The 13,628-nt window shown below is 38.3% G+C and overlaps 1 protein-coding gene across 1 annotated transcript in view; it reads left to right on the top strand.

Annotated features, from left to right (window-relative positions):
• RHPN1 (rhophilin Rho GTPase binding protein 1) overlaps positions 1–13,628 on the top strand; it is a 1,554,789-nt gene that overhangs the window by 75,037 nt on the left and 1,466,124 nt on the right. The window contains exon 2 of the mRNA XM_044067337.1: positions 9,243–9,358. Within this exon, the coding sequence (XP_043923272.1) occupies positions 9,243–9,358 (116 nt within the window). The remainder of the gene's footprint in view (positions 1–9,242; positions 9,359–13,628) is intronic.

Genomic DNA, 13,628 nt, shown 5'->3' with positions numbered 1-13,628 from the left:
TTTAAGAATCCGTATGTCATGAACACTTGATTCACCAACTGTACCATCACCCCTGTTGAGACATGGGCACTGCCCATGGCTCAACAAAGCTGCATATCTAAACAAATTAGATGGCAATATCGGTTTCCCTTCTTTAGAGATGTACAGCCCCTTTTCGAGAATTGCTCCTCGTTTTACCCATCTTTGTTTTTCGGCTTGCGTAGTAAGTGTCTGCATTGTCTTTAACATTTCTTCATCTAAAATCTCAGAGAGTTGTAATTCCTCATTCAAAAGAAATACTTCTGAAGCTGCCTGCTTTGCAGCTGCATCAGCTCTCTCATTACCTTTTGAAATCTTGTTGCTTGGTATGAGCTGTGCATTTACAAATAGCTACTTTCTGAGGTAACTGAATAGATTCTAAAAGATCTAAAATAAACTGTGCATGATTGATTGATTGGTTTGCCAGTAGATGTTATCATTCCTCGATTTTCTACTGTTGTGCAAAAACATGTACAGTAGAAAAAGCGTACTGGCTGTCAGTAAAAATGTTCACATATTTACCCTTTGCTAAGGTACATGCCCGTGTCAAGGCAATCAATTCTGCTGCCTGTGCAGATAAATTGTGTGATAAAGATTTCACTTCTATAATGTCAGTATCAGAAACTACTGCATATCCTACTAGGTTCTGTCTTGCAGGACCCCTTTTGTATAAGCCATCCACGTAGTATGTCACCTCGGCATCATCCACGGGGACATCCATGAGATCTTTCCTAGGCAGTGTCTTTTGCTCAATCACCTGCACGCAGCTGTGTGGTGTGCCATCTACAGGGGTTGGGAGCAAGGTAGAAGGGTTCAAAGTCGTACATCGTTCAATTATCATATGAGGTTGGCTCAACAATATAGTCATACAGGAAAGATGCCTAGCAGGGGAAAGATATGCTACTTTCTCTTGCAGTAAAATAATCATGACTGCATGAGGCACTCTCAATGTGAGAGGGTGAAACAAAACTGCTGAGGCCAAAGTCTGTACTGCCATTGCAGCTGCAAATACTGCTTGTACACAGTGAGGTAAAGACCGTGCCACTGGGTCCAGTTGTGATGAATAATAAGCAGTAGGGCGTTGCTTGTCCCCATGCTGCTGTGTTAACACTGATGTCATATAACCTTGCTTACAATCAACAGTTTGGAAAAAACATTTATGATAGTTTGGTAATCCCAAAACTAATGAGGATGCTATTAACTGTTTCAGTTTGCAGAAAACAGATTCTGCTTCTGGTGTCCATTGTAACAAATCCTGTGCTGCCATAGGCTTTTTATAAATCAGGTTAGTCAGCGGTGCAGATTCCAAGGCATAGTTTGGAATCCAGCTCCGACAAAAATTAGTCGTACCCAGGAAGGACATCATTTCCTTCTTGGTAGTGGGTTTTGGTGCTTGTAAAATCGCTATTTTTCTGTCCTCATCTAATGTCCTGCCCTCCTTGGATATTACATATCCTAGGTATTTAACTTTGTTTTTTTCCAAAGCTGCAGTTTATTTTTGTTTACTTTCTGTCCTTCAATGGCTAAAAATTGTAACGGCGTTATGGTATCTTCTTTACAATCTTGCTGGATGGGGGCCGCCAGCAGGATATCATCAACATAAAGTAAAATCTGACTATCTCTCGGTGGGGTAAATCCCGCCAAGTTGCTTGCCATTTCTTGTGAGAATATTGTCAGACTTTCACAATATCCCTGTGGTAGTCGCGTATATGTATACCTTTTCCCCTGAAATGTGAATGCAAACCAATACTGGCTGTCGGGGGTGTATCGGTATCGAGAAGAACGCATTGCTCATATCTACCACAGAAAAATATTTCTGAGGTTTTAAATTATTCATCAGGGTGTGTGGGTCTGGCACCGTAGGTGCCCTTGGTATTACTGCATCATTTACAGCTTGTAAATCTTGGACCATACGCTATTCTCCATTTGCTTTCTTAACAGGAAATAAGGCCGTGTTACATGGTGAATCAGGAGATTCCACCAGGACTCCTTCCTTAAGTAAAGCTGCTATAATAGGTTTGATTCCTGTCTCTGCATCTTTTCTTAAGGGATACTGTCTTTTCTGTGGTCTAAATGCTGACTTTGGCGCAATAGTAACTGGTCCCGCTGTACGAATAAGTCCTACATCTGACTTTCCTGTTGACCAAAGAGTTTCTGGTATATTCTGTAAGGCATTCTCTTCCTCCTTCAATAGGAGTGCTAATCAGCTGTCCTTGCTAGACTGCAAGTGTACAGCAGGGTGGGACTGAGTTATCCAATTCAACTTCTGCATTTGTATTCCCTGTTCTGACCGTTCTAACTCTTGTCTGTTTTTTCCATCTCGTGACTTTTCCTCCTAAGTCTATCCATTTTACATTCTTGTCCTTAGTTAAGCTAACGTGGTAATCAATTAGATTTATAAAGTGCAAAGAACTCCTGGGGCAATGAACAGCTGGCTACACTGTTCCCTTCTGTGTCCCAGTACAGATTATGTAATATCAATCTGTTTCCACGATTTCTAAACAATTCTTGCTCATATTCCTTATCAGGTCCTGGTGTGTTACAATAATACAGAGTACAGTGCAATGAATGTTGCTTATCAATATCAAGGGAGGGGAACTTACTGATGGCTACGTTCATCAACTCTTCAGTTACTGCCCATGGACCAGTCGTAACCAAGTCCTGGCTGTACCAATAAAACATTTCACCCTCCGATTGCACTGCAAAGGTATCAATTTGTCGCTGTGCTTCCATACCTTGCATAGTCGGAACTACTGCTATACCAAATAGCTGCATAAGGTCTCTGCCCAAGAGGTTTACTAGGCATTTTGCAGAAGCAACAATTTTGCTTTTCTGGGTCAATCCTGAAACAGGATCAGTTATCGCAATATTATGGGAGAGGGTCTCCCGATACAGCTGTCCATTAGCTGCTTTCACTAATATGTAATCAGGTGAGACTGAATTCTCTGGCAGTTTGGAGGGATGTATCAGGGTCCGTGATGCCCCTGAGTCGCACAAGAATCTGACTCCCTCCCCTTTACCAGGAGTGTAACTTCTGGTTTCATGTCTGCTGAATAGAGCTCTAAGCTCAATAAGGCTAAATCCAATATTTCATTTTCTTCACTGTCTGTAACTTCCTGCACTTCCTCTGTTTCTTCTGTCACATCCTGTACTCCCTCTATCACATTTTCATTTGTCATATCTCTGCTATCCCCTTCTAGTGATTCCTAACTGTCATATAGTCAGTCCTCACCCTCCTTGTCTTCCGTGGTTGCCTTCTTGTTTTTCCTGCAATCCCTTGCCAAGTGTCCCTTTTAACCGCATTTAAAACATTCACCCCTTTTCTTTTGCCCTTCAAAGTCCTCTGATCGCTGATCAGATTGTTTGTTTCCCTGGGCATTTCTTTTGCCCTTTTTCCCGGACTGTACTACATAAACTTCTGCTCCATCTTCTATGGAAAATACTTGGGCTTTCTTTTTCTTTTTACTATTAAAATGACTTTCAGCATGCCTAGCATATTCAAGTAATGACTGTAATCTGCTTGTACGATGATCTACCATGTGCTTTGTAATAAAACTGCTTATGGGTGCAATACTGCCTTTCAAAAATGCATTCTTTAACTGCTGCTCATATGGAGACTCTTGTGTCTGATCTTCAGGAACCTGCATTCCACAATGGTTATTAAAACATTCTAACAGTCTGGCATAATATCAGTCAACAGTTTCGCCTTCTTGTTGGATGCATTGATTAATGCAAGTCTAGTCTGCCCTAGGCTTCCATTTCTCAGATATACGGTCTGTAAGACTTTTCACTCTGTTGTCTAGCTCTGTGCTGCTGTGTGGGAGGGGCCTGTGTGCAGCTTTACAGGGATTCCAGTTGCCACTAATCATGTGCCAATCTGGTCCCACAATTTGTCTGACTACCTTTTCTACCTCTTCTCCATTTAAATTATAACTTAGCCTCATTCCTTGCAAATCTTCTAAGAACTTTCTAAAATTAACTTTTGGATGGGGAATTCCCTCAGTGGCTTTCCAGATGTCTTCTGGAGTCTAGGGTCTATACACTAGGATAGTTGGGTCCTTCTTGCCCTGCCTGAGGATTAGGCACTTCTATAAGTGGGCATATTTCTTCTTCACTCATAGATCGTGAATTCCTACCCATTTGATATAACTCAATGTCCCCTTTTGAATTACCTGCCCATGTTCGAGACCTTGTCTCGACGGGATCTCTAAACAGTTTTGCTTTTGTAGTATCTCTATTTACAGTGACAGCAGGATATCGTGGGGGTGGACTAACTTGTTCACTTGCTTCATATTCTGGTAAGGGAGGCAGAGGGGCTGATGCTATTACTAAGTCATTGTCCTCCTTATCTAAAAACATTACTTTTGAATTAGTATTCTTTTGTTCCCTACGGTTTACTTCCTCAATCCACCTGTGTGCCTGAGGAGTTCCTAATTGACGTTGCCTTTTTACCCGACCTTTAGAATCGGTTTTAAGCTGTTTGATAAGCGAGGATTTTTCTAATTTACCGTCAAATTCATACTTATTAACCCATTTTGAATAGTATTTAATATTATCAGCACGCTGTGACTGCATGCATTTCACGTCTTAGGTTAATGGCGGATTTTGGGGTCTTTTTGTGCAATTATTACCCATTTTGTTCTACCCTTTTAATCATTACGTAACTCCTTATTTTTAATGCGGCACCACGGATTTTGGTATAGTCTCTTCAGAATGACTGCCTACCTGTTCTGTTTCCCTGATCACAGTAATCTTTTTGTCCCTGACTTGTAAAAACAAAGTCTCAACAAAACAATACAAATCTAGTCCCTTATCTAAAACAGAAAAAAAAGTAGATTCACCTTACCTGAGCCTTCGTGATTGATCACCTGGTTCGTGTAAACCCGTCTTTCAGTCGCAGATCAGAAAGTGGCTGGCCTCTTTTTTTTTTTTTTTTTTTGTACGACAATTCAGTCGGAGGGCTTTTCAAATAAGAAGAACCAATGTGGTTCCTTCCCCGTACAGTTTCAAGCCACCTGGCCTGTCTGATCCGAGGCGAAGTGAGGGTTTCCAATCTGTCAAAGGAAAAAACTTCAAAGACCGATTCACGTAAGGTTCAGTTAAGGCACATTTAATAACTTACAGCAAGGAGACAAAAACATGCAAATACAAGATTTTGCCTAACTACTAACAGGAAGTATGCTATTCTTATACTGTTTTACAAGACATGGCCTTCTATAGCTGACATAATCAAACACAACTTTCAGTATTGTTCTACAGCAGATGTTACTCAGATTTTCTGCTGACATGACTGGACTTATGAGAAACTTTTTGAGAAAAACAACCTGGCCTTGGTGGGCACTAATCCCTTACAAGCTTCTATTGTATAGTTCTAATGCATGTGTTACATTTCAAGGTACTTTTCTAGCTCAGACACAAGCAAATGCTAATTGCAGTTCATATTTTCAAGCAGTCTTGGTTCTAATTATCTATAGCTAATGCAGCTGTGTATTTTCTCACAGCACAAGTGGAACTCCTTGTCTAAGTTTCATACAAGAGCTAGATCTATTCATTATTTTCCTAACACAAGCAGAAATTATCCGCTTCTCAGTAAATTTCCAAGGCATAAGCAAAGATTTTAGCTGCGCATATTTCATGACAATACAAGGTCAGAAAGCATCTGCAATTTGCACAGATTTATGCAGTATGAAATAGAAAAAATGCGTTAACCCTTTTCAAGCTCTAAATGCACTAAGCATATTACTAATACGTACATTTAACACATTTTTCTGACAATAACCTATATAATATTTTTATTAGTTCATTTATAATACATTCTGTAGTGTTGCATATAATACTAGTGAGGTTAAATGACCCATAATTCCCAGGGTTACTAGAGGGACAGCCTTTAAGCAAGGGTACCACAACAGCTGTTTTTTCACACCTTGGGGATATAGCCAATAGAAAGACTCTGGTTGAAGTGTTAATGGAGCGGGTTTGCTAGGTGAGACATTGCTTCTTAGTAGACATTCAGGAATAGTGTCAGCACTCATAAAATGTTTTTTTTTTTTAATTTTGAAAATGCTGAAGAACTTGGCCCAAAGTGATTTTGGGTGGAAGAGTGAGAGGGAGGAAAGGAAATTTCAAAAAGGGAGGATGAGGTGCAGCTAGAAGAGAATCTGTTGGGAAGAATGTTTAGCATTGTCCTTAAGATCAGAGAAGGAGGTACCATTACAGTTAAATTCAGGGCAGAATTGTTGATTACTTCAAAGCTTCCTAATAAAACTTAAGAAGGCCTGATGGTTGTCTTTTAATCTAATTTCATAGCATTAAAAGTTCTGAAGGACTTTGAGCCCTAACCACTTTTTTATTCAGCTCTGTTTAAGTTGGTAATGGTTTGGGTGAGTTTAAGGTACTCTTAAGCTTTGGAAGCTCTTGTCTGTTTTTATCCTTAGCAGGGTATTAACCATAGTAGAGACCATTTGAACATCTGTTATGTTAATTTTACTTACACAAATGTAATTTCTGTTTGGTACAGAAAACTGTAACATGATCGAAATGAAGTGCCTGAGACTGGTGGTTGTATGCACACTGGAACAGACGGCTAGAGAGAGAGAAACGAGGACATGAAAACATAAGCTAAAGTGACCCTAGTTACAGAGAACAGCCAAGAGAACAGCTTATGATGGTTTAGTGATAAGTGTAGGAAAGCAGATGATTTAGTAAGCGTCAGAAAGCATGCAAGAAAAAGTTGAGGATGTACAGTCAAGATATGGATGAATTGTGTGAGAAGACCTGCAAAAGTGAGGCATAAATGTCAAAGTAGGTGGTAAAGTGGCAGTGAAACAAGAAAGGTGGCAAGAGTTGACGCAACATCCTGACCCCTTGTAGAAAATGGGGAAAGGGGGTAGTTAATCATGTCTGAGACTCTCTAGATCCCTGCTGACCCATCCTTCCATTAAGCATAGTCCAAATCCCCACTCCCTTTGGCTAACTACATAGTTAATCCAATTCTGCTGATGATCATGGACTCTATGCTCCATTCCAAGTTTTTACTTCTGCCCAGAGTTCGTTACTAGAAAAATGTACAACAGATGGACACATTTCCAACATATCAGTTACTTCCAAGGGTTTAGATCTTTTACGGCTGAAGCACCTTCAGTGTTAGACTCTCTTTCTCATACATTTGATATAGACCTTAGTGATCCCTCCATACAAGGGCATCTTCACTGCCATTTGTGATTTACACTAAGGTTCGAATTTCTTGTAATCAAGATCTTTAAAAGTTTGATATTTTAAATTATAACTCTTTGTGGATCCCGTTCCTCAGTGGAATATTTCTTCCAGGTGCAGCTACAGCTACAGAGCTGAAGTTCCTCTCTTGGAAAACTTTCAAGTAACTATTATTTGAGTTAGTCTCAGAATGACAAGTCTTCTTTGTTAGTCCACCTTGTCTTTTTTATTTTATTTATTTATTTTAATAAACAAAGAATCTTTTAAGTGCAAATCCATTTTCTTTACTCTGATATCCCCAGAGACGAACTTCAAGTCATTCTGTCCACCTGCCATTATTCTTTCCAAAACACTCCAAATATAGAAAATTTGCTACATTACATATATATCTCCATAGACCATTCCAAGTTTATTTGGACATAACCAGATATTTAAAAAGAAATTCCCATTTCTGTATGCTGTTTTATAATAAAACTGAACTCTAAGGTTTTTAAAGTGATATTGTCTATGTGGTTGTCAAATTTTGTAATGAAAAAATGTATTTCACTCTACAGTGTACTTGGCCAAAGCAGTTTGACTTTCTTCGAAAGTGCATCCTAAGATGATTGTGCAGGAGGTGCACTTCACTGACCATTGACTGAAGTGATCTCTACATTAGTCAGAAGTTTACACTGTTGAGGGAAGAGTCCACCCAGGATGATGAGCTTGAGACTGTCATACCTCTCAGCCTTTTAGAGTAAGAAATCTGGACAAAGCCATGAAAAAAGTGGTACAAATAGGGACAATTTTTAAATATTCTTCTTACAAACTTAAAAAGTTGAAAGAATAACACGTTTTGCATTAGTATGAATTTTCTGAAGGGTATGAAGTCTAAAACTTAAATGTCTGTCATTCTTGTCTAAATTCAGTCTTTAATGATTTGCCAGTAATTTGCCAAAAAGCCACAATTTTATGAAAAACGGACCAAAAATATAAGTCACAACTCTGGACATTCTGCAAAAATCTGTACAGTTGAGAGGTATGGACTCTGTCCTGTTGTTAATAGTGATGGATTATCGTAGGCCAGACGCAAAAGTTATATTCACTGTAATAAAAGTCTAGGATGAACAGCTCCATCCTCCTTAACTACTCTCAGTCGCCTTTCCTTCTTTCTGATGGGGCCAGAAGTCTTTTTTTTTTTTTTTTCTCCTATGCTTCAGTTTTTGGCAGCATGACTGAGGTCTGTAGAGGAAGGTATTTTGCAGAGTAGTGTGTGTGAACTGGGAGGGGTTAGTAGCCTGGGAATGTTTCGGATACCTAATCCTAATGGCATTAGTCTTTTAATTGATCAGGATATACTTGATCATGCAGGTTTGTTGCATATCAGAACTTTTGTTCATATTTCATAGATGGTGACCATCAGTAATAATTGGATTGTACTCACGGTTACCTAGATTCAGGTGCATTTAATAAATTCGGGACCTTATGATTCATACTGTACTTTACCGTCATTATTATCTCTCCAGAATATACAATGGCAGGACTATATTATGGTCCGTTAGAGAACAGAGTCATGACAAAATGGGATTTGACCAGTAGAGCAGTTCCTGTACCCACGTCAGACCTAGGAGGAGAATGGAGGACAGGTGGTTTTGAGGCAGTCTTGCCTTGGAATAATGTTGCACTTTACTTTTCGGGGTACAAGTTCAATGTATGTATAATGGCGATAAGTGTGTTGTTTTCTGAAGACTTCGAGTGCTTTATCAGTCAGGCCATTACACGAAGCATGTGTATGTTTTGATCATATAATATCATGCTAAAATCATGTTTCTGTAGTGAACTTTTTTTCTTGAGCAATATGCACAATAATTATTTTTAGTCAGCTTACTCTGCATGTTTTTCTAGCGTGTTTTAAAGGGCAGTTATTTCCCTTTGCAGTGTATGCCACTGATAAAGTAAACTTAGTTTGTAAGTGTCATTGGTAGTACAAGCTGAAAATACACTTACTGTGCTTTCTATTTTTCTGAATTCAGGGCTGTGATCCTTTTGCTCAAACTCAGCGTAGCAAACTACAACACAGACGAGCCCGGATTAACCAGCAGATTAACAAGGAGATGAGAATGAGAGCTGGTGCAGAAAACCTGTTCCGGTGAGTGTTTGCTCCTTTTAGCTGCGTGGGATTATACTGTTAGAAATCCAGTCTAAATGATTTTTGTGTTAATAAACATTAAGAAAACTGAGGTCTATATATGCATATGTTGCTTATAAAAAATGTAGCACTGAAATATTATTAAATTGCAATGTACCAGTTTTCTTGTATTTAGGCTTTGTTTGAGTTATTAGACAATATTTAGCAGACAGTGAAATGATGAGCACATCTCTATATAAGTAATGCAAGGGAGGTAAAGCAGTTAACTGGCATCCTGAGTACTTTATATTTCTGGATCGTATGTGTAAACAATAAGCAAGTTTGCACTAGTATTGCAGTGATGATGAATATGCATGCAGTAAGCAAGGGACAGAGGTGTCACAAAAGGAAATACTGCCAGCCAGCTATCTAGAATTTTGTAAGTAGTTAAATATCATTTTTGAATGTCAGCATGATGCAGTTTTGTGCTACCACTGTATTAGAACTGTATGTCATATTGTACAGACGTAAAATACTGAGCAGAGGTGTATATACACTACTGTAGCTGTTTGGATATTTATGTTTTAACAGTGGAAACTAGAAGATAGCAGGTTAACTTGCAAAACTTCAAAAAATAGTTAATATGAAATTGTTTTATAACTGCACCATAAAAGTTAGTTTCAATGCAGCAAGGAGACAAGATGTCTAGAACTAGGGCGCCTTCTGCATTGTATTGTAATGTTTTATGTCTTCCAGCAGTTGCAAACATCTGAAGGTTCTGTATTTTCACAGGGAGATGCTAAATGCTAGCAGTTTCTAGCAATGGTTGTTTTGAGCCTGGGAACTGAAATCAGATGACAAAAAGTGATGATGTGCTACAAGTATCCCAGCAGCAATATTTGAGATATGTAAGAACTCTCTAAGAGAGAGACAGAGTGACTGCACATGTTGTATCTGTCATTAACCTGACAACATCAGCTAGAAGATCCATTCACCATACTTGCCTTGCTGTAAGTAAGTTAACTAGGGTATAGTAAATTCTTTTTGATTATAGTAAAGATTAGTTTAGACATTTTCTGTATTTATTTGAGACTGTCCTGCAATGTTGCTAGTAAACCTGTGCCAGCCTGTGGTGTGGGTGTAAAACAAATCTCCAAGAGTGTGTGTTTCAGCTACTTTGGCAAGGACACAAAGCACTGGTTGGACAGAGTGTGTGTGTGTTGGAGGACTTTGCTTGTAACTCTGGCTAAGGACTCAGTTCTATAGCTGTGCCAGTGGGAAGTCTTATTGGGGATCTGGAGAAAGAGGGAAAAACCAGCCCCAGACTGATTATGGTTTGTGTGCTCTTAAGGGAAATTGTACTTTTCTGTGTGTGTAGTTGTCATCCTCCCAGTGTGTACACCCCCCCCCCCCCCAGTGTTGAGGATTGAGCTCCTTGTTTACTGCACCAGAGCTGTGGCTCTACAAGAGGATATCATTGATAAATGATGAAACTGCACAATTTATGTGAGTCATACAATGTGCAACTTTAGGAGTTATTAATAAATGGGAGTTAGTGACACTGATTTGCTAGAGAGTGGTTACTATAAACTTCTCTACTTTATGACTGTGTTTGCAACACTGTAACCTAAAGAAAAAAATTGTTTCATATGCATTCACAGTTAAAAATAATATAATTGTCTTGTGCAGCAACATACAGTGAGATAGAAAACTGAAATGGCGCATCAGGATGCTGTCTTAACTCAGTCACTCCAGTGGAGCTCAAGAAGTTTGCACTGTAACTTCCAATGGGCGGAGCCAAAGTCTTTTCACAGAATCAGACTATGTCCTCACATTTCAAACAAATGTTCATATCGCTGGAGCGATAAGGATTATTTAAAAAGTATAAATGGCAAACTCTTCAGCACAAACTATTTTTATAGTGGTAGTATTCTTTAGGTTCTAGATCTTAAACTAAATTTTATGTAAGTCACAGTAAACACAGTAACTATTACATCTGTAATATTTTATTTAACATTTTTTTGCCAGGATAGTTCGACTGGACAAGTGTCCGTTTTTAGTGGGGTCCCGGGGAGAAAAACTCCATAAGTTTACAGAGAGAAGAAAAAATTACAAAAGAGACATAGAGTAGTAGCATACAGACTGTAGACTTTACAGCCGTTAGTATACAATAAGAGGATATTCCCCCTTTTGGTTGAAAATGCAAGTGTACAAAATATACAGTGAGAGTAGACGAGAACCTGGTAGAGCATTGCAAGATGTTTCACAATTGAATAAGAGTATATAAATGTTTAAGCTTCCATACAATATCTCAGCAACCACTCAAGTTATACACATAGTGTCAGCAGCATTTTATTCATCTAGCGGAGAGTTTTCATAGGAGGCTAAGGAGTTCTGTCTGTGTTACTTGGTTGTTGAGATATTTAGAGATATGTGAAAATTTTATCTATATAAATTAATATAAAAACAACAGTTAATATCTATCTGCACCAGACATAGGTCAAATAGAGTTTGCTATTGTGTAAGCTTTAGGATGAAAGCTTTGAAAACCTTGTACATAGCATGGTTTTGGAATTATTGATGCAAATATGAACAAGCAATATTTGACACCTAGAGGCGTCAGTAGGAGTTGACTGCAGATACACCTGGAGGAGTTACTCGGATGCAATGAGTTTTAAGAGATGCTTAAATGCTTCGAATGAGGCAGCTCAGAGCTAAGGGTTTAAGAATTCCAAAGTTGCTGTTTGTTGTGATCTTTTAAATTACTGTTGCTTTGTAGTAGTTCCATTACATAAAGAAATAAAGATAAGTGTTTTCATTACTTGATTTGTTTTTAAATTCATTTTATCAGGCTGTATCTCCCGTAGTTCTTTGTCTTTACAATTCTGAGTTTCTGAAAACTCGAGCATATGGGCTCGACCATATGAGGTTCGAGTTTTCAGAAGTTTGAGATTCTAAAGTGCTCCCGCCCAGACACATGCAACACCTGGAATGGCCACAGAGATATCTTAGGAAAAGGATACAAGGACTAAACAACATGTGTTACTTGGGCCATCTCAAAGCTCCCTCACTATACTCTGTGTCCTACAGACTGCTAAGAGGTGACCTGTGTTTGGCATGCAATGCATCATCTGACCCAGTACTGATGTCTTTACTGCACATCAGCAAGTCCAGTGGAGTCAGAAATACTTTGTTGAGTATTCTTTGACTGGCCAAAGAAGAGCCATAAAGACGATAGAGTGGACTATTGAGAATAAGAAAGAAATTATGTATTGTTACTATTATGTAAAAAGCCCAGAATTTCCAGACACAAGATATACAAAATGATGAAGAGAGAAATTAGAGGAAAGAAAATTACTTCTGCAGGAAAAACTGTCACAAGCTTCAAATAAAAATTTGCTTTCATTAATACAACAGATTTTTGCAAAACAGTATATAGATCAAGAAACTCTGATCTCTTTGGAAAAAGAAGCCTCTGAGGAAGTGAAAAAAATATAAACAACAAAACCTAGAGATATTGAAAAATATAAAAAAGAAATATGGACACGGGAAGGGAAGAGAGATTTGATATGGTGCAATATTTATGCAAAGGAGAAAGTCAAGTTAATTATTATAGAGAAGGCATTCAGATATGCAAAATTTCACAATAAAAAGATTAATGGCACAAAGATTTAATGTAGAAAAGATGATTAGTAAAGCAGAAGTTTAAAGAAATAGAAGTTGAAGTTATGGAGTGCCAGCCAATTGAAGGATTTAATGTAGAAGGTCTAAAACAGACTACATCTCAGCATGATGGAGCGAGTCCCCAGAATAAGGAAAAGGAAAAAGATCAGGAGACGTGAAGAAGAAACATGGACAGGGGAAAGGAAAAGAGATTTAATATGGTGCAATATTTATGTAAAGGAGAAAGCAAAACTAACTAATACAAAAAGAGCAGCACCAAAGATATTTGAAGAAAAATATAGGCAAAGGAATCCGGATATGGAAAACTTTACAATACAAAAAATTAGAAGACTAAGAGGAAAAGTAGAAATAGTTCAGTAATGGAGAAGTCAAAGAAATAAATGGAACAGCTGCAAAGAGAAGGATTCAGTGTAGAAAATCAAATGCAGAAAGCACCACAACAGGATAGAGCAATGGATATCCAAATTAAGCGGAAACCAGTGGAAAAGAAATCTATTGGTCAGGTGCCTTATCAAGATATTTTGGAGCCTTCCACAAGAAACAAGTATAAATTTATGTATTTATTTATTTATTTATTTTATTTTTGTTAACCGGGCTAGTCCAACTG

This window comes from Protopterus annectens, chromosome 3.part1 (assembly GCF_019279795.1).
Source record: "Protopterus annectens isolate FY-2018-M chromosome 3.part1, PAN1.0, whole genome shotgun sequence".
Taxonomy (NCBI): domain Eukaryota; kingdom Metazoa; phylum Chordata; order Ceratodontiformes; family Protopteridae; genus Protopterus; species Protopterus annectens.
Note: the sequence above shows the minus strand (reverse complement) of the source record. Positions and strands in the feature narration are given on the sequence as shown.